Source organism: Micromesistius poutassou, assembly GCF_964030765.1.
Source record: "Micromesistius poutassou genome assembly, chromosome: 7".
In the NCBI taxonomy this organism is placed as follows: domain Eukaryota; kingdom Metazoa; phylum Chordata; class Actinopteri; order Gadiformes; family Gadidae; genus Micromesistius; species Micromesistius poutassou.
The window spans coordinates 6,522,836-6,545,109 of NC_140277.1; the positions used below are offsets into that span (position 1 = coordinate 6,522,836).

A 22,274-nucleotide genomic window follows, 5' to 3' on the forward strand; every position below is an offset into this window, starting at 1 on the left:
AGAACTAATCATCACCATTATAGCTCCCGTTAATTCACTGGAATTTGATAAATTCAAAATCTATATTTATCTTGTTTAACTTTTTATTTAAATAGAGTAATGAAGTCCTTTCCTGCCAAGGCATGCAACGGCAATCAACGTTCAGTTATGTACAGTTATACAACCAATTCGGCCTGAAAATTGTTTAATTCTGTGAAAAGATGCAGGGTGTTTTGAGGGCTAAGTTCAAAGACTGAACCAAAGAAATAAGGAATATCTTAAACTCTGTTAGTAAAATTTACTGTGAAGTCATTTAACTTAACTAATAATTGGTGTCTGAGTAACTGTTAGCAATGTTCAAACATGGCTGTTTGAGATAAACATTATACTAGGCATACTCCATAACAATTGGACATGGCGACAAATGCAATGGGTTTTGACTACTGATGACTCAAGCTCATTAGATGAAAGGGAGAGTGTCACACAAACAAGGAGCTTGTTGATTATATGGAATCTAAAACAATATTGATATGTATCACAGTAAAATACATCACAATTCTTAAATGGCTAACTGAGGATAATCACATTGAATATGGTAATTTAAGGTTCCTTTCTTCTGTCTCTGACATTAAGACCTCTGATTTTAACCATACCGTCAAAACTTCTCACTTACTTTGTTGTGATAAGGATTGCCTATTATGCAATTTACTTAGACAAAGAAGAAAATCTTTAACCTCGTCTTTCTGAATCATATGGCTGTCTGTCTAGTTGCTCTTTAGAAACTTGCTTGTGCAGCACTTTATTTCAAAATTGTTATAGTTACTCCATATTCGATTGTGTGCTTTGATTGTTCACAGCATCACTTGAAGGGACTTTGGATAAATGTATTGGCTAAATGACCAAATGTACAGCAAATGTACTTTCAGAGAAACATAACGAAGACCAACCCCTAAGAAGGCAGCACCTGCGTGACACCTCGACACAGTGTTGGCGACTTCACAGTGAGGGCTAATGTTTCAGCAGCCACCTCCTCTGTTGTGATTGTCATTTTTTATGTCCAGGAATAGACGGTGTTGGCCTAAAACGGTGTCCCTGAGGTTTGCTTTAAATCTGAAATACACTCTAAACAAACTATCAACACAACACAACCAAAAGGGCTCCAAAAAAAAACAGCCTGGCGGCTAAATTAGTCATAACCCTTCCCAAAATGACTGTGTTAAATAAACAAACAGCTTCCAAACAAGTGGAAAGACGCTAGCGTACACCTGGAGAAAACCCAAATCTAAACATGTTAGAAATGCAAGGTCACAGAACCAAGAAAAAACACACCATCTCCATCTATCTTGAACACACCAGAAACAATCGAGTCATACACTTAATTCCCATTGGGGTTGGATGATGAAAAGCCAATGGTAGGACCAAAGGTTTTGGTGGGGGTAATCATGAACACATTTGTTGTGGTACCATGACAACCAACCAGAAAAAGGGATGAGATATGATATTCTCACCAGGTCTCCCCCATCTCACTGTGGCTAACATCACTACACCCAGGGCTATAAGGGGGGCAGGCCTATTTTAAAGTGGTGGTTTGTGGCCTACAACTCAACAAGGAAATATCTACCCTGTGGTTCTGCCGTGCTTCTTTTGGATACTGAAGAACCAACTCTTTTTTTTTCTTCCACATCCACCCCAAGTATTGATATATCGTTTGATACAAAGCCTTAAAGGAGCTATATGTAACAGATGTACTGTTCTTAATCATATAATGAACATGATACGTCATCAGAGATTAAGGAAACATGCTCGAAACAATTCTACAGTATGGACGTTTTTATTGGACGATATTTGTAACTCACAGGAGACGATTCACAATGTGTGTCACATATATTTGGTGCTTCTTAAAATTATATACACCCGGCTAATTCACAAATACACAACACAAAAATGGTCCACAAATAAAAAAACAAGCTGTGTAACATGTGGATGCATACATAGCATACACCTATAGAGGGCGATATACATATCAAAGGCAGTGAGTTGTAACCCACAGAAGGCTATTCACATTGGGTGTATAGCAATCCACAAATATAAGTAACTTGTGCTCTGTAAAATGATATCCACACAAATATTTCACAACACCACAAATAAATATATTTTAATATTATTTTGTCAAATGATCCTGCTATTAAATAAATGTTTTTCATATTATGGAAAAACATATTCAAAACATATTCCCACATAGGCCTATGAGTAATATGTGGGAACCTATTGGCTTCCTAAGAACTATTATGAGATATATATATTATGGCTATTAATGAGGTGAACGCCATCCATAAGTGTATCCACAAATGCGTATTAACTTGTTTATGTGTCCAATTCTGTCCTGAAATTGAGGAAAAAAAATTGCATTGCTGATCATGAAATATTTTTGTGGCTATCATATTACAAAGCACAAGTGCATTATATTTGTTGATTGTGGTACAGGCCATGTGAATTGCCTTCTGTTGGTTACAAGAGTCGATTAAGATTATTTTCTGGAGTATTTTCTCTTCGTAACACCCCCTACCTTCCTAGAACTCACAGCCCAAAACTAATTTATAAAATCTCATAGTGTTTGAATTCCGGCTGAAACAGTGGGTTCACTGAAACTGTAAAATATATATTAATTGATCACTTTCAGGCCACCACTACATATTAACCTATTTTACAGAGCCACACATCTACAAATGCAGCACCATTTATTCTCTGAAAAGAGGCATTGAGGTATAACGTGCCAACAGTATAAGCAACGGTTCAGACCACTGAGCAGGGACATCAACAAAACATTTAAAAAGTGTTTGTGTGTGACTTATTTTAAAAGGGGAGCCAGTTTAATACGCCAGATTTTGTGCCCAATTTACCCCATCTGCGTATGGTCAGCAAAGCCCCAAATTTATATAGTTCTGCAACATGTACAGTCCATTTTTCTCCATGACTTCGTTTAGTATTTCTTTACGATATATACCATGTTTTTTTAATGCTCATGACATATTTTTGATAGTGAGATTGAAATTGACAAGAGATTCAGTTTGAGAATCTGGACTAGGTTGGTGGGGAATGGAATCGGTTAGTGTGGTGTGGTGGCAAAATCACTGCCTTCATTACAAAACATAAGCAGGTCAACTTTCAGACGATTCATCGTCGCTTGTCATTGTCAAAATATAATAATTGCGCATGGCTTAAAATATAATATTGCGCTAGTGTGTGTTCTGTTTTCTCAACCTGGCAACCCATGTGAGCTTCTAGTCTTAGAAACGGTGAGAGGGGGGCATGCAGATAAAACTCTCGCCAATATTGTGAATTTGGAATGCAGTACCCATTTTAAACTCTAGGTTTCCATGTTACATATTGTACCTTTAACCTGGCAATCAAATAACTTAAATGTCCCACTTGGAAAATTCTACTTGTGTTATGTTATGTGGTAAATGTGTAATATCCATATCCCAAAATATCCATAGACAAATTATATAATGACGTTTTACCCTACTGTCCCCTGTTTCTTTAATAAATAGCTTTCCACATAAGATAGACCATTGAAGAAAACTTATTTATATAGTCTAATTGAGTAAAGAAGAAAGAGTGGAAAGACACAGAAGGGGGTATAGTGGTGGAAAAGATGAAAGAAGGGGTGTGAGGGAGGAAGAAAAGAGGGAGGGAAAGGAGGACTGAGGGGAGAACGTCTAGAAAGTAAACTCCTTCACTCACTCACTCCTTCTCAGCTAGTGGTGTCCAGGACTGCAACACTTTTCGTCACCAGGTAGGTCCCAATCCAGCTCCTGCTCTGCCATGCCTATGGTTTATTTGAGTCAAATTTCACTTTTTATAATTGTTTCTGCCTGATTGTTTTGTCACTTAGGCCTACTTAATTAAGGTTTAGTTAAACCACAAGCATTTAATGAAGTTTATCTTAAATAATTAATGCATTTATTTACATGTTTTATGAGAAATATGCTTACATTGAAATGACGAAATGTAGGCCTAAACTTCTCAACGTTTCGAAGGCTGTCGACATTATGTCTTCAACCCCTCAGCCATGATGATTTACTGCTAACCTTTAGTAAGAGCCCGCTTATCTTTATCTCTGACACCCTTAGGGTCTCACAGTATTTCCGTAACGATAAGTTAATGTTCTAAGGTGTAAGCTGCCAATGTCACAATGATTACATGTCTACGTTAGCATGAATGAAACAGACATTTTCCTCACGTTGGGGCTTGGTTTCAATTGAATCATTTAAACAAGGTAGCCTGTAATTGTTCCTGAAAACGTTAGGAATCCAAGGTATTCAATGGACAATTATGAAACCGCAAGCTAGTGAAGGTACATTCCATAAAACCTGCCAGAGATATCTAAGAATTGAAAAAAAGTTCATAATAAGTTTGTGTTGCCTTTGGTCGCCTCATTTTCGACCACCTTATCGTTCGGCTGCCGTTGGCTATTCTTTAAAGTTTGAACGCTTTTTAAATTTGCTGATTGGCAAGTGCCTCAACATTCACCCTTTAATACCAGCCACATAGTCCATGCTTTGCGCTATATTGGTACGACTATAAACCAGCCGATACATATAGGCTATGTTATTTAAGTTGGCAAAGTAAGTAGGCCTATGTATGGGGCAGTGAAAGTGAATGAAACTTTCCATATGACCGCATAGCCGACTTAATGAAGTTGTATAAGTAAAGCCTGTAATTATGCTCTTACCCCTTAGGTTGGGCTCTCCTGTTAGATACGATGATACGCATCGTGACCCTCTGCGTGAGTGCGGTCCTCCTGCTCTCCCTCTGCCAGCCGGGACAGCCACAGCGGCACACCTCACCGCGCCGGTCAGCTCGAGCTCCAGCCGCCAAAGTGCGTCTGGCGGGGAATAGTGCACGAGAAGTGAACGAGGGACGAGTGGAGGTGCTGCACAACAACACGTGGGGAACTGTTTGCGATGACGAGGTGGACATCAAGCTGGCCAATGTGGTATGCCGCGAGCTGGGCTTCCAGAGTGGCATCACGTGGGCACACAGCGCCAAGTATGGTCAAGGAGAAGGTGAGAGTTCTTTGAAGATCAGCACTACGATTCAGTCAGGGGCACTGTAAGCTGATTTCAGTGCTAACGTATAGCTGAAAACAATTTAATGGAAAGAAAAAACGAATGTGTGTCCAATGTGAAGCCTCAACTGTTGATATTAGCAGCTTGCTTTCTGTATTATTGCGTTTAACATTTAGAATATTAGCATAATAATTAGAATAATATAGCAAATTAAATGTATTAATCCCAGGGAACCTGGTTTCTGACCCTATTGCACTTCAAGATAGATAGGTACAGTCAGTACATGCAGGTAGGCCTACATCCAGACCAGCACATTGGTATCTTAATCACTGCCTCTTCTAAAACATGAACAATTCCCATACTATTACAGACATGCTCAGCAACACCCCAAGAGCATGGCTTCATAAAAGACCACCAAAATAACTGCAGCATCCAAACCAGTCTCTACATCTCATTACAGTGGCTGGGCCTGCTGCAGGGGCGAACACACAGGGATAAAAAAGGCATTTGTTTTAAGAATAATGACAGCACTTGCATGCCAGGGTTTTGCAACATTTGCTGTGGTTTATGGACATTCTTTATTGCTGCCTTTCAATCCAAATTAAAGAGAGGCTCGGCAGGAATCACGTAGCAGTGGCTCCCTTCATTGGGAGGCCGTGGTGAAATACAGAGTGTTTAGTAAATCTATTTACAAAACACACCGCTGAGAGGCAGTCCTTAATCAGCGCGCCTGTAAAAGTCAAGTGTTAGGTGTGCAAATGAGTGCCTATACACGCCTAGCCCTGTTCTGCAGCGTTCCCACCGGGGGAGCCTCTGGCCAGAGAGACCCTCGCCTGTTCTGCACAATGTGGACTCAGTGAGTTTAAATGATCAATAAAGGGGCAGGTTGGATAGTATAGTCAACTATAGTGGTGTTTGAGTGTTTGAGTCCCAGTTCAAACCCCAAAGTCTACCTCATCATCTACCTCAAAGTCATCCTTGAGCAAGATTCCCATCCCCATAGGCTCACTGACGTTTATGAAACCACCTGGATAATAACATCTGTGACTAAATAGAGTGATTGTGCTTCCCCTCAGGCCCCATATGGATGGATAACGTGCGCTGTGTGGGGTCGGAGGCATCCCTGAGCGACTGTGATCACAACGGCTGGGGGGTAAACGACTGCAAACACAAAGAGGACCTGGGGGTGGTCTGCACCCCGGAGCGCAGGCTGGACCCCACGGCCGCCAGGGCAAACTCCATCGCCCTGAGGCCCAACGTCAGCCCCTCGCCCCACTGGCAGAACATCCTGGCCAGCCGCCGGAACCCCTACCAGAGCTACTATGGCAACGGGCACCCCCAGGAGCTCCCCCGCTTCCACAGACCGCCTCACCACTACCAGGTAGGGTATCTTCAGCGCATCAGTTTGATTTATGGTATCCTGAGGTATCATGGTCATGTGATCCCTGAAACTCTTGGTATCTTCTCGTTCTTCATCCACATTGGTCGGTTCCTCCACCTTTCAGCGTCAAAGCAGGGTCCAGATCGAGGAGGTTCGTCTGCGGCCGATCCTCATGGCCACCAAGAAGAAGACCCTGGTCACGGAGGGCGTGGTGGAAGTGAAGCATGCTGGGAGATGGAGGCAGGTGTGTGACCTGGGCTGGAACCTCAACAGCAGCAGAGTGGTGTGTGGCATGCTGGGCTTCCCCGAGGCAACCCAGCACAACACAAAAACATACAAGTAAGTTGAACCTTCTGACACGCCAACTGAAACTGGTGGGATTAGTCCGTGCACTATGGGTCTATGGGTACAACGTATACAGAACTGATTCTATTGGCCATTGTTTGTTTATACTATGGATGAAATTTGGCTTACTTCAATTCCATTATAGCTGCAGAATCACTATACCATTATTTCTTACTTGTGTATGAGATCTTTATGTTGTGTTAACATGACGATTGTAGTTGTCTGCAAGAACACAGCAATACATTGAAAATACGGAGAGAGACATGTCTTACACGTCTTTCATTTTAACCATAATCGATCACTCTTTATCTCGCTGGTTCATACTTTCAGAAGAAACATGTTATTTTACTCTGGTTTCTATAACCATTTTGGTTTTAATCTGTGCTTTTCTAATGCTACCGTCAGCCCATCCCCTTGGACTAACAGCTCCCCTTTAACAGCGAGGAGGTTTAGTATCAGCTGTGATTGGTATTTAACCGTCCCATCGATATCAAAGTGTGGAGCTCAGCCATCAGACAGTGGAATGGGCCTCCACGTGGGACGACCTGCAATCTCTGCAGTAGCGCTAACTGTTTTATCTCAATACAAGATATAATACTATGGGTGTCTCCCTCTACTCCGTAGGCATGCAACTGCACTTCCTACGCTCCCTTTCGAACACTGAAAGGCTTAAAATAGATGGTGGTTTCTTGGGAAGGTTCTGCTCCACAGTTCTGAACCACAGAAGGACCACACATTAACACACAAAGAGTCATTCCAGTGCCATTATGGGAACAAATTTGTCTCTTGTCAAGAGCGGAGATGGTGCTACCAGCTGGCTCGTGTAACTAGAAGGATACCAGTGTTTCGTGATTCAGGGTTAAGGAACTCTCTCATTCACTTTGCTCGCCTGCATCTGAGTCAAACTAGCACGAGACCACAACATCTGCTCTGCCGCTGAGGTGCCAGATTTCTTCCTGCCGCACGGCGGCTACTGTTGGAGAGGAATTCATTTATTTTTTATAGACATTTTAAACTAGTTTATATACTTTCAAAACTGCCCCATATCAGGGTATAGGACTCACTCCACTAGAAGTGTTTGAGCATTGCCCTTGAATTAACCTATCACGCCCAAACTATGCCGTTCCATGTAAATGGAAAGTCAGTGGAGCCATAAATGACCGTTGTATTGTTTATCAGGTACCACCACCTTAATGGGATAAACCTCGTCAAGGATGCTCTTCAGCATATCATCGAGGTCCACCGTCTGGATCTACATTTTTATTAGTGCTACAAACACCCCCCTCCCCCCCAACATTTACAGTTGAATTCTCTACAGTCCACGTTTTGTTCAATTTATGTAATGCATTTAAAGGGGAGATGAAGACTAATTGGTGAGTCAGCGACTGTTGAGACACAAAAGCTCAGACTCTGTGGGGTAAACATACAGCGGTAGCCACTACATTAGCAGGCGTGTCTGGTCGCCAAGCAAAGAGCTGCCTGAGAGAGACTGCTGAGGTCACTGCAGCTTGTATTGTCTTGTCCAAAGTGATGCTTACAACATTTATTTCATAGTTATGACTCATTAGTGAAGAGGTGCAGAACTGCAGATGTAAGCTGCGGATAGCCTTCAAACCCTTGAGATGTATGCAGGAAGTTGGGGACGAAAGGTTCTGGGTTTGAACCCCAATGTTTGAAGAATACATGTAAGCATCCTTAAGCAAGATGCTTCAACCTGCTCATAAAGGAATGCACAATGTAAGTCACCTTGGATAAAAACCTTACAAATGAGTAAAAAGAACAGGAAACATTGTGTTCCAAGAGCTAGCCAAATGGTGTTTGTTTCACCTCCCTTCTCTCCGCTCCTCCTCCTCTGTGCTATACATCTCCTCGGTCCATCCTTAGAAAGCCCAGACCGTGTCATGTCTCCCAGCCGCCTGTGTCTCTTGGACGAAACTCTAAAGATGCTGTAATTACTGGTTGGGCAGGACGAGGGCACTTCAGGGTTTATGTGGAGAGAGGAGAAAAAACATCCCCAATTATAGCCATGTGAGAGAGAGTTACAGACAGAAACAGAAAAAGAGAGGGAGGGTTGAAGAGAGAGAGAGAGTTGAGAGAGTCAGAGAACGACACAGAGATACAGAGAGAGAGAGAGAGAAAGAGAGAGAGGAGGCAGTGGATGAAGGGCGGTGAGCGAGGGCTGTGCTCAGACGCCTCGCTACTGTAAAATATGTCCCAATTACAGCATGGAGTGTGCTGCTGTGTCAGCAGGCCGTCTGTCTTCTCCTGTCACTGGGGCTATTTGGGAGTCTCAGCTACTGTTCTTTATTTCATTATGTTTTTAATTCTCCTTAAGATGGAAGGTATTGTTTTACTTATGGGGGGACATTTCTTGGGACAGTGTCTCGGTCCGGTGGGAGTCTCAAGACCTTGTGATCTCCTTCAATGGTCTTCTCTCTCTAATTTGGGCCGGCTTTTAATTTATGTACGCATGCTGGTAGCTACTCCTGTGGTTTGGAGCCGGGTGTGGAACTATGAGCCAGAAAATTATTTAAATTGGCTCACATTGTTCTGTGTGTCTGTGAGCGTTCAATCCCAGAACTATGGTGGCCTACAAGGTAGAATAAGGGGAAACAGGATGGTGTCATGGGTTAGGGTGGTTCAAATTAAAATCATTCAATCCTATTAAAAACAAATTGTTCACAGGAGCATATGGGGAATTTATATTCAGAATTACACCAAATCTTGCACAATACCCTGGAAGTAAAGGGATATGATCATTATTTTCCAATTTTTGATTTGAATTATCTTTAGTTTACAGTCTCCCATTTTACTAATGCAGTAAAATGATCTCCTCATGTTTCTGTGGCAAGGTCCAAGGTCCAAACAAATGACAAACGCGTTTTCATTGTGGGAAGTGTTTGTGCTAGTCTGGTTCTATTCCCAATTATGTGTTTCCACAGAGCCACATTGTAAATTCAGCTGAAATGTTTAACAAGTGTAAACCTATATAGCCTGTCCTAGTATACCACCAACAGGTCTAGTGACTCTATGAAGGTCGTATATTTGATTTAGGAGGATTATTTTTGCCCCAAATATTTATAACACAAGCAGGTAACTCTTCAGGTGGCTTTAAAGTTATTCCTGGATAATTGACAGACATTATTCCTCAAAGCTAGACTACATAAAGTTTCTTACTAAATATGGCAAGTCAGAAGTTTTGTCCCTGAAATATAGAACAACCAGATTATGCAGACCAAGTTGTCTCTCCCTTTCAGAGGGAATCCTACTAAATTTGACCTTTTCAAGGACATGATTCTTTTGTCACAGAAGTTCTCCACTAACATTGGTCTATATTTGTGACTGTATCGTCTAATTTTTTTTTATGTCCAGACACTTTAAATTACACCCCACTAGTTTGTACTCCTGCTGGCAGATTTTGTTTTGATGAATGCAAGCTAGAGTAGTAGACTTGGCCTTCACTCTTGGCCTGTCCTCATGTATCTGAAGTCCCTGATGCAAATGTGTGTGTGTGTGTGTGTGTGTGTGTGTGTGTGTGTGTGTGTGTGTGTGTGTGTGTGTGTGTGTGTGTGTGTGTGTGTGTGTGTGTGTGTGTGTGTGTGTGTGTGTGTGTGCGTGTGTGTGTGTGTGTGTACTGCTGGCTGCTTTTGAAGCATGGCAGCATGGTATTTGTGGGAATACCGAAGGAGCACAGGGTTCTCCATTCCGCTAACCTTGTTGGCACATGGGCCCGCCTGTTTCAGACAACTCTCTCGTTCTCTCGTGCCGCCGATTCTCGGACATGCAGGCCAGCCGGGTATTAAAGTAAAGAGCTGCATGTTTGTTTTCCTTTGCGTGCCTGGGCAAACCCTTATATCCTTGAAATGTAGTACTTTGGTGCTGTTGAAAGATTTGCCTTTTTGGACGGCTTAAGAGGTTAAGGCCATGTTTTAGAATGCTTTCTGTTATTGTTTTTTTTTCTTTTTATATGATTTGGAGACCCAGTGTTTAAGCACAAAAGCCATGTTCTGTAAATGTAAGGGTGACTTTTGACTTTGGCTTAGCTGGCAATCCTTTTTCAAATCAAGTTAATTCTAATCAGATTAACATATGTTTTGATTTGTCAACTAATTATATAAAAGAAAGACTTACGACTTACAAACTACAACATTTGCAACGGGACATATTGTCCTGTTTTCCCTATATGTATTGTATGTATATGGATTATAGAAATGGCTCCGCCCACCCTAAACCAACACACTGTTGCCCATCCCAGACATTCCAGACTGAGGGATATTTAAAGAAAAACTCTAACATGTTATTTCACTAACCGTAACTATAGTCACCCACCTACCTATCGTTACCACATATCAGCCAAATATGCCGCTTCCTTTGACCTCGTTTTATAACGTGTTTTTATAATCAGGTTCCTTCTGTAATGTCTAAAACAACCCACTCTCATAAAATCACAGAGCAGAAAACTTCTTCAGTGACTGCAATTCAAACAAAAAGAATAAAGACATTGCCTCTTCACTTGAGCTTAGGTCCCCCGGCAGCTCAGCTCACAGACACCATGTGTCAGCAAATTTACAGAACCCATGGGGCTAGCACCAACCACTCCTCTACTCTTGTTTCCCTTTTGCAGGAAAATCTGGGACACCAAGGTCGCCGATCCCTCAACAAGGTAGGAAGAGAGGACTGTTTTTGGTCATCCTTGTTAACCGTGCTGCCCTGTATTTAGCTGCAGCACACTGTAGGTTTTAAGTCTCGGATCACTGGCAGACCATGTAATGACTTCACGTTTTATGGGTGACTAAGAGGATCATTCCGCCTTCCGCTCCTAAACCCTCAGACTGAGCATCATGTCGAAGAAGAAGGGCTTCTGGGTGGAAAAGGTGCACTGCATGGGCACCGAGAACAGCCTATCGGAGTGCCGCACGCAGCTGTCGATCGCCCGAAGCCCCTCCCCTTGCAAGAACGGCAGACACGCGGTGGCCAAGTGTGTACCGGGACCCCAGTTTGCACGCATGTCCTCTGGAAGACCGCAGGCCCCCGATCCCATCGTGGTAAGACAAATGCAGTCATATGAAAAGCAGGGGATTTGGGGGTGTTTTACTCCCAGCTGAAGGGTCCAAACTCCAATGCCTACCTGTAGGCATCCTTTAGCAAGATGCATCACTACCTGCTCATTAAAGGCATGTTTAAATGATTATTCCCAAAAAAGTGACTTGGGTTTACATACACATGCATACACACATATTACTGCCTGTGGATGTTAAAACTTTGTGTGTGTGTGTGTGTGTGTGTGTGTGTATGTGTGTGTATGTGTGTGTGTGTGTGTGTGTGTGTGTGTGTGTGTGTGCGTGTGTGTGTATGCAGCCCGTGCGTCTGAAGGCAGGCCCCAGGCTTGGTGAGGGTCGTGTTGAGGTCCTCAAGGAAGGGAAATGGGGCACCATCGTGGACCACCTGTGGGACAGGACAGCGGCCAGCGTGGTGTGCAGGGAGATGGGCTTCGGAACCGCCAAGGAGGCCCTGAACGGAGCATTTATGGGCCAAGGTGAGGGTGCACTCTGACCATCAGCATACTGCTTTTTACCCGCTCATACTAGTGATGCTGAAGCTAATCTTTCTGGTTTGTGAATGTCATTTGTGATCGGACTGTAATCATGTTGAATTTGTGACTTACAATTCAGGCTTCTAGTAGAGAATGTGTGAGAGGTTCAACCTACAGTGAACCTAACAGCTGCCCAAACACACACACACACACAAACACACACACACACACAGCGCAAGCCATAACGGTTTACGCTTCCATTTGCAATACACCTCACCTCACACAACCCAACGTCAATCCCTCTCATCCATCCCCGCCATGAGAGAGCGATGGCGGCAGCAGCAGTCTCTTGTGTAACAGGGATGACGGCTGATAGTCAGAGCCAGGCGCCGTTCAGCTGGGCAAACACTGTCCCCCCCCTGTGGGAGACACGATCGTGGCTTCTTGCCACCAGGGACTGGGGATTTAGTCTGTAATCATCCTGATTGAGTGGAAATGTGAGATGATGGTTTGGCTGGTTTGGTCAATTACACACAGAGGGGGGTGCTGTATATTTTACGGTGCTATTAATAAGCCAGATTTTACCTTCTCACCCACTGCTCCAAATTTTTGTGATACCTTGCTTTTTTCCCGATGGGCAGAAACAGAACAGCCCATTAGAAGACATTGGAAAATTGTCCCCTTCCATTGAGACTCTAGAAACTGATCAAAGGCCTACGTTTTTAAGACCTTAAGAACGCCTGTGCGATGACTGCCTTGCATTTGTCCATGTATGTGTATCAGGTTCACATGGATGTACTTGGAACAACTCTATTCTTAGTATCAAAACACCATAATGCCTTTCCACATGGTGCGGTTCTGGTGTGGCAAAATGCTAGGTTTACCTCTCCTTGTTACCTCCTATGGGTGAAGTATAGTGGGGGAACTGCAGGGTTTCGCTCATAATGCTTCTCATACATGTCTCGTATCCATATGGGAAAGCACACATGTAGTTGTGCACAGTTTGTAACTGCTACCCAGGGTCACTGAACATCAAAGAGATCCAGTGGCTTCCTGTCTATAACATTTAGCCTTTTAGACATTTTAACTGTTACATATAATTTTCCATGCGCGGCTGAGTCCGCATAAACATAGGTCTATATGGTGTCGGAAAGAGCCCAAATTAGACTTTAGACTGATGACAGAACGGTTCCCTGCTCAGAAAGACAGAACAGAACCGGGCTGTGTATGTTTTATGTAGTGACAAGGACTTAAGGGCATTATTTTGACACATTCTTTGTTGTCCTACGTGCGTCACCATGATTCAAGCGTAACCCATCCGCCAAGATGACTTCTCCTGCGTCTCACTTATCTTATCTTGTTCTCATCTTCGAATCTTCATCAGCGGTCGGATCAAAAGACTGCGTCTTTGTGAATGACCTCACTGCAGGCGAGTGTGCCTGCGTGTGGTCCGGGGTAGTCTTAAGAGACAGAGCAGGCCGTCCTTCTAAAACCTCCCAGTACGATGAAAAGCACAAGAGTGTGATAGAGGTTTACGCACCGCTGCCTATCTGCCCAGGTAAGGTCGAGGGGCGGCCCTTTGGCTCGGGACCGTTGGAGACAAGCGCACAAACGTTCACATCATGCCAAATTAAAACAAACAAACACAGACACAGGGCACGCAGGTAGGGGTTACGTTGGGGTTACCATGGAAACCGTGCGCTGATCCACTCAATGAGCATCTCAAATAGGATCGTGGCAGGTTAACTGCTGCCTACTTGGAGGAAATGTGAAACTTGCGTTAGGGTTTACGAGAGATCCCGTTTAACAAACCAATGTTGTTCCAGCGCTTTGGTGGCTTGGCACACGGACGGAAATCTATTTGAGTGGTTCGCAGATTGGATTGGCCAGAGATGTTCCGTGGAAAGAAAAACACGACAAGCGGAGCATTAAGTGCTAAGGCTAATTTAAGAGGGAGCAGAGGGTTCCCCGTCCAACCACAGACTGTTTATGCAATTCTCAAAAAGTACAAAACCATATTCACGCGGCATCGAGCACTTCATGGCAATTTTCTCATTTGTCTGGTTGATCTGTCATGCAAGATGGTTCTGGGGATGATTTAAATGTAGACACGACTCAAGAGTCTGTACTTAAACTACGCTTTCTCCCCGTGCATGCTCTCCAGGGGAGAGTTTTAATGGGAGAGTCTGGGCGGGTTTTTTGTCACTGCTCAATCACAACTCATTAGTGAGGAGCAGAGTCTAAACGCGGCTGAGGCTCCTCCACTCGGACCCAACTTTTAATTTCAATCACCGTCGCTACATTTCTCATCACAATCAGTGAGGGAAATTATAGGGGTAATGTCACTGCTTCCATTTGCCCTCCAGACCAACGTGCGTGTATTTATGGCTCGCTGTGTAATTTTAACCCTGAGGGACGTGCAGTATATGCTGTTTTAGTTAACATTCTGCGTGTGTGTGTGTGTGTGTGTGTGTGCGTGCATACACGTACATGAAGTGTGTAACCATGCTCTTCAGATTCAGGCCCGCCTGTATTTCCCAAAAAGGGACGTCCAAACCGGGGTTGGTGACATTTTGAAGGATCCTTTATGTGGTTGCCGTGTTTGCATCGATAGGTTAAACAGTGGGAGTTTGGAACCCAGCTCACGGTCTTTATCGTACAGACGGAGGCGGAAGTGGTGTTTTTTTGTTTGAGTGATTTTAGCGTTGACCCACGCATTGTGACCAACGTGGGACCAGGCCCTGCAATCTGACAAACCCGACTCTGAGACAGCGAGCTAGCCCTCAATCTGCCGTCTATTCCCCTACCATCTAACCAACCCGCCCACCCTTCTCCCTTCTCCCTACGTTTTCCATTGGGTTTGATAGTATCACATTTCCAAGTTGGTATTTATTTTCTTTTACACAATGGCCCTTTTTTATATAGCAATTTACCACACATTTTAAAGCAATGATGCTTTGTGATGACTTTGTTTTTTCGGACAAATAAATTATTCTGTGTACATCTTGTTTTTCGGGAAATGACATAGATTTGGCTGTGCTCTGCTGTGAGGTAAACTCATATTGTTGTGATTTGCTCTCTCTGTCCCCTGTAATGGACTCCCCGCCATGGTTGTTGTAATGCTCAGAGGCAAAAGAATGGAGGTAAATGTGGTGTGACACAAACACGGTGCCACCTCTGCTTGGCTGGCGGGGGATATGTCCCCGTGACAGATAGGATAGCATTGTCATTGTTAAAGTACAGCTTGTTTGGTAAAGATATGCTCTTTTTCACATGAAAGACATACCTGGGTTTTATCTATTTCTAGATGTCTGTCTGTCTGTCTGTCTATCTGTCTGTCTGTCTGTCTGTATGTGCGTGCGTGTGTGTTTCCGTCTGTCTGCGTGCGTGTGTGTGTGTGTGTGTGTATGGGTGTGTTCCTGTGCCAATGTGTGTTCCCAATGCGTCACTCTGTGCGAGATATTATGTTTTGGCACTATGTCAGCGTGATGCCTTGGTCTCTCGGCAAAGCAGACCCACGTAGATCAATGGTTGAGTTTTGTTTTGTCCTCTCTCTTGGACCCTCCAGGCACCGGCCCCATCCACATGAACTCTGTCCAGTGTCTGGGGACGGAGCGATCCATCCTGGACTGCTTCTACCAGGAAGTTCCCCTGTGGACGTTCAAACACAACCGGGACTCTTCGGTGCGCTGCAACATACCCAAGACAGGAGTGGAGAAGACGGTAGGTTCACACCTGACCGCTCTGAGAACAACCTCCCTTGTTTGAACACAAACAGGGGGCGTGCTGACGAGGATCTGACATCCCTTTTCAGTCGTTGAGTGTGTTATTCCTGGCTGTCCGTCGATTGATTCACACTGTATCAATTCCCCCCTCTCAGGTGCGCCTGGCTGGTGGCCGAGTTCCAGGGGAGGGCCGTCTGGAGGTCTTGATGGAGGTGGAAGGCCGGAAGCGCTGGGGGTCCGTCTGCAGTGAGAACTGGGGCATCAACGAGGCCATGGTGGTGTGTCGACAGCTGGGTCTGGGCTTTGCTTCCAGCGCTCACCAGGTAGCCCCTTCTGTGTCATTTATACATCAATCCAAAATGTAGTGTCACCAGCTTCTTAGTGATGCAAATACAATGTACAAATGACTTGCGTTAAACCTGGTAGGACACCTGGTACTGGACCGGTGACCCTAACGCAGCGGAGCTGGTTCTCAGCGGGACACACTGCGTCGGCACTGAGCTGTCAATTCAGCAGTGTCGCCGTAACACCCATCTCCACTGTCCACGAGGAGGCGGGACTAAGGCGGCTGGCATCACCTGTTCAGAGAGTGAGTCACGTTGGATTATAAAGCATACCTCTGTGAAAAGAGAGCATTGTTGTTGTTACCATGGTGGCTGGTGAATAGGCGAGGAGACAATGTGAATTGGTTTGAGTCTGGTTATTTGGATTTGGATTTGATGAATTAATTGTATTGATGCGTGAAAGGCTATCGGGAGAAGGTTAAATTAAACTGTTTATTAATACACGTGATCAATTGACAACGCAAACAGCCCTTTCGGGAGGAGCGTGAATTCCGCCATGTATATATATATATATATATATACTCTAGTATCCGACACTGCTCTAACCTCACCCCCTCCACCCCCGCTCCGCAGCGGCCCCTGACCTGGTGCTGGACGCCCAGCTGGTGCAGGAGACGGCCTACCTGGAGGACCGGCCGCTGCACCTGCTGAGCTGCGCCAACGAGGAGAACTGCCTGTCGTCGTCGGCGGCCCTCATGACCTGGCCCTACGGCCACCGCCGCCTGCTGCGCTTCTCCTCCCGCATCATGAACCTGGGCCGCTCCGACTTCAGGCCCAAGGCCACCAAAGAGAGCTGGACCTGGCACCAGTGTCACAGGTACAGCTGCTGCCCCCGCCTCCACCCCTCCACCTCCACCCCACAACCACAGGGCTCTTTCCTCTGGTCCTGGGGTTCTGGCCCTGGGCTTGGAATGCATTCTTATGGGCCAGTGTCACTGTCACCTTGTACGCGCCCAAGCGCTGAATTTAGCTTCCTCCGCCACAGAATGTGTTTTATGGGGTGAGTTCGGGACAGACAGGTGGTGAAAGGATTCAGGGTGGCTGTGGCTTTGGGTGAAACGTGTGTAGGTTTTGGCGTGTCTGGCGTTCCTGTGAGTAGTTCTGTGGTTTCAAGAGGGAAAGTAGGGGTGGGGGCGAATTGTTATGGCATAGCAGCATAATCTGGCCTTATGTGACCCTCACGTCGCCTTGGTTTTGACGAAGTTGAGTCGGCACCAGGTAAGATAGCATGCGTAAGTGTGACATCACCAACGCTGTATCACCGGTGGGTTAGACCGGGGGGGTTCCCCCGCTCCGCGTGAGCTGAAACACAGACTCCTACGCACGACACGAGACCTTTGGTCTACGGCGTCTCTCCTGCCGCACGTGGCCCCAGAGCTGGGCCATAGAAGACCTCTTGTTCCGAGGTGTATCCCTGCAACACCCCCCCCCCCCCCATCCGCATCACCCCACATCAGCCACTCCTCACCTCACCTCAGCTAGTGGTCCCCTCCGGTAGCAGCAGCAGCCTACCATGTTCACTCTCAGACCCCTCCCCCCCCTGGTTTTAGCTGTATAAGATGTGTTTGTGTGTGTGTGTGTGTGTGTGTGTGTGTGTGTGTGTGTATGTGAGGTGAGTTACAGGTGGGCACTTGAATCCAGATTAATTGCTGTGTGATGAGTGTGTGGAAAGGCCGCTACAGGCCGGCTGTTGTACAGCAAGCAGGCGTTTAGTCTGCCTCATTTAATCTCTTACAACAACACATTAGAGGCGTGCGTGTGTCTGTGCCTGTGTGTGTGTGTGTGTGTGTGTGTGTGTGTGTGTCTGTTTCAAAGCGCGCCATTCACTTGGCGTGGGTAAACAGGGGCCTGAAACAGCAGCCAGCCAGCAGGCCTTAAACAAGGTTGTGTGAGAGGTGTTACCGCGTGACACCCACGCTCATGGCCCAGCAGTGAGGTCATAAGGCTACCGGCCATAGGGAGACAGTGTTTCATTAGGTCTCTAATATTCACTGGTATTTACCGGCACACACACACACACAACACACACACACACACACACACACACACACACGCAGACTTTTCTGTAAGGAATTCTCTATGTTCCCAGGCATTACCATAGCATTGAGGTGTTCACTCACTATGACTTGCTGACCCTCAACGGGACCAGAGTGGCCGAGGGACACAAGGCCAGCTTCTGCCTGGAGGACACCTACTGCCCCGAGGGTAAGGCCCACACCTATAGCCCGCAGGACTCTCCTCCTAACTGAGTCCCTTTCCTGAGCTGTACTCCTTAAACACAGTTCACTTGTTAAACGTACCCCATCCAACACTACCAGCTGACAACATTCATGCTAATAACCGTTAGCTATAACCGTTACCTTTGTGACGTAACATTTTCTCTTAAAAAAGAAAGCACATGGTAATGTTATTGATCAAAATGTCTCTTGGCAGTCTGGCACGGCTGTGTTGTTTCACAAATGATAATATAAACTCTGCAGCGGGGATGTAGTGTGAGAGAGAGAGAGAGCCGTTAACATTATCAACATTGCCCCGTCGACAGGCCAACAGAAGCGCTTCTCCTGCTACAACATGGGCGACCAGGGGATCTCCGTGGGCTGCTGGGACACCTACCGCCATGACATCGACTGCCAGTGGGTGGACGTGACGGACGTGAAGCCCGGGGACTACATCTTCCAGGTCAGCTGTGGTGTCACGCCGTGGTTCACCTTTGGTTGAACCCCATGGAGGCGCTGGAGCATGCAGGATCAATCAATGATAACCATGAAACGGTTCCCGTTCAGGCCTCCCCCGCCCCCCCCGGTCACCCGCATCCTACTATCTGCCCCTGTCATTACTCAATTACCTCCCTCCCAGGTCAACACGTCATCTCTTTGTGGGATCGGTCTAGACCAGAAAGCCATCAAAGTCTCCCATCACGCTCTATCGCCCCCCCGCACTTTCAAACGAGGGGATCCCAGGATACGGTGGTGTGGTTGTTAATGTGGTAGTTCACAATTAAACCCCAGCTGTGGGACAGGGGGTAAAAGTGTAAGTGACTGATCGCTAACAGACCTGGTTACGCAAACTTTAACCACAGGGAGGTTAGACTCAACGCCCTCCTCTGCTTTTTACACTTCACTCATTATAGAGATGAGGGACGTATCCTCTTCCCATCCACCGGACGACCCCCTCAAATCCCACAAAATGCATGTTCACCAACTAACTAGGTTTATTTTAAGGGCATGGGCCCCTCTGAACTCTTGGTAAGTATGCAGAGCATGGTTCTAAAGTGGCAGCTTGCCACAGCTATGCAGCGTGCAGGGGCAGTTCGAAAGAAATAGCTACCAGTGGAGAGAAGAAAAAGTGAATGAATACAATAGAGAGAGGACGAGTAGCATGGGGAGGGAGGGAGGGAAGGAAGGAGGGAAGAAAGGAAGGAGATAGAGAGTGGATTGAGAGAAAAAGGCAGATGAGTCAGAAAGACTCATCTGCCAATAAAGCGAAAATAAAAAATTCCATAGAAACGACCCAATAATAAGTTGAGCTGACTGGCCTGACCGAGGGATGCAATGACGTCCACACTGGCTTCAGATACGGGTCATGACACTGAACAGAATGGTGTGTCTCTGTTTAGAACCAAGAGAGAGATGGGCTATGAGGGCGAGGGAGCGCTTCAGGCAGTTAGGTTGAGTTGGATCACAAACACAACTGTTAAGTTACACAAACAGAAAAAAGATAAACACGTCGTGGGACAGACACATATAGTGAACCAGGGAGCATCGCAGAAATTGAAAAACAAGCGCAACATTTTTCTCTGCTCCTTCTTTCCCCATCCGTCCTTGCCTTGCCCTTCCCTTTCCCTGCTTACGTGAGGGATGTCCCATTGCCCCCAGCCCCCCTCCTCTCAGAATGATGACTGGTGAACCGCCCATGGCTGATGAAACACACCAATTACCCAAATTAACCACACTCCCTTTTTTTCACTCTTACCACCACCTAGTCCCCCCCCACCTCCCCTGCCATTAGGAACAGCTAATTTGCCACCAGGGAATTTCTCCTGCCCGGTTCTGTTTTTTTATAGCAACTTTCTCACGAAGTCACACATTCCACTGCCTCATGCAGTGTCCCACCAGCATCCGACGCTGTAATTTACCTCCCCGACAAATAATAAAAAGCCAACCAACTTCTTTTAAAAGTGTTTTTCTTTTTTAGTTCTTCAAGGTTTATTTTTTAAAGTGCAGTTTGTGTTGCAGTGCCCCACCGTAGCTGTTTGTAACCTGTACTTAAACAGGGTGTAGCAGTTTACAGAGTTGCTATTAGAGTAAATGGCTTCTCAGTATTATCACCCGGCTAGATTAACGGAATGTGTGTATCAGCAGTTGCGAAGCTGCTTGGTGAATAACAGACTATTAGTGCAATGTGCGCAAGCGCTCACAATGGAGCCCATTTCAGACACAAAAACACACTTATGCATAACAGAGCTTTTTGTGCCAGCCGTCACTTTCAGCCTAATCAGACCCTATTATCTCTTGCCTGTGTGTGTGTGTGTGTGTGTGTGTGTGTGTGTGTGTGTGTGTGTGTGTGTGTGTGTGTGTGTGTGTGTGTGTGTGTGTGTGTGTGCATGCGTGCGTGCATGCATGCATGCGTGAGAAACTCACCTCTCTGTTGACAGGATTGCATGGCATGGTACTGCTATGATTTATGCTATAGTTTTGGTTCATAAACCCCAGCTCGCCATTAATGTAACTGAAGTTGTCATGTTCTAAGGCGTCTTTTCACATGGCACATTATAAAATACTTTATATAGTGCGCTCCCCTGTAAAACATTACAACCAAGGGTTTGTCATTGAATGTTTCTTACGGATAAGGGCAAATATCAAACACCAATATGTTGTTCCGTTCATGTGTCCAGCTGCAGACTTCTCCTACCCGCTTATTTCTTTTCATGTACATGTGAAGAAAATGTAGCTTATTTATCTTTCCAAAAAGGAATTTTGTATGGAAAAGTCATCCATCTTTTTATGGACATTGAATGGGGTGGCTTGTAAAAACAACAGCAGCCGAGAAGGCCTTTTTAAATAACACACACTCTAAAACTAACAATTTAAATCCCACTGATCTTTTAGTTCAAATGTGGCACTGGCTCTGGGTTCTGACCCGGGAGAATGCAAGCTGTGAAACCATCATTTCAAAATCCTTAGAATATTAATAAATACATATGTGCCCTTTGGTAGACCATTTCATAGTGTAAGTGTTTTACAATACATAGAGTGCATACATTCTTAGCATGGGGGTGGGGCAAGAGGAGATCAAACCCCAACCCTTTAAATACCAGTTGAGCTTGACAGGACATGGATGGAGAAGCAAACAATGATGTGATGAACTCCCTCTCTCCTGTTTTCCAATACATGCACACACACACACACACACACACACGCCGCACGCGCACACACGCACACACACGGTTTGTGTTGATGAGCTCACACATGGCGGTGTTCTGTGGCAGGTGGAGGTGAACCCCGCTCTGGACATGGCCGAGTCGGACTTCATGAACAACGCCATGAGGTGTCGATGCAAGTATGACGGACAGAGGGCCTACATGTACGGCTGTCACGCAGGTGAGGAGCTTTAACACACACACACACACACAAACACACACTGTATATTTAGACACACACAAACACACACTGTATGTTTAGACACATGTGCACATGCACCCATATGTGTGTATACACACACACACACATCCTACACTGTATATATAGACACACACACACACATTCTCAGGGTTTTCTCTCCTCCCTGGTACTCAGTTTCTGTGTGCTTCTGTCATCCTCAGGCGATGCATACAGCGCTGAGAACGAGGACCTGTTTGAGCACCAGAGGCAGATCACCAACAACTTTGTGTAGGTG

General features: G+C 45.4%; 1 protein-coding gene across 1 annotated transcript; it reads left to right on the forward strand.

Moving 5' to 3' along the window:
- Positions 1-4,744: 4,744 nt before the first annotated feature.
- loxl4 (lysyl oxidase-like 4) lies at positions 4,745-22,271 on the forward strand (the record flags this gene model as incomplete). Its single annotated transcript, XM_084470466.1, has 14 exons — positions 4,745-5,048; positions 6,128-6,432; positions 6,557-6,771; positions 11,402-11,440; positions 11,609-11,822; positions 12,136-12,313; positions 15,879-16,033; positions 16,191-16,358; positions 16,462-16,624; positions 16,953-17,196; positions 18,469-18,584; positions 18,922-19,058; positions 21,868-21,979; positions 22,201-22,271. 14 exons carry the CDS (start codon positions 4,745-4,747, stop codon positions 22,269-22,271), a joined length of 2,421 nt encoding a protein of 806 aa, XP_084326592.1.
- Between the last annotated feature and the right edge of the window lie 3 nt (positions 22,272-22,274).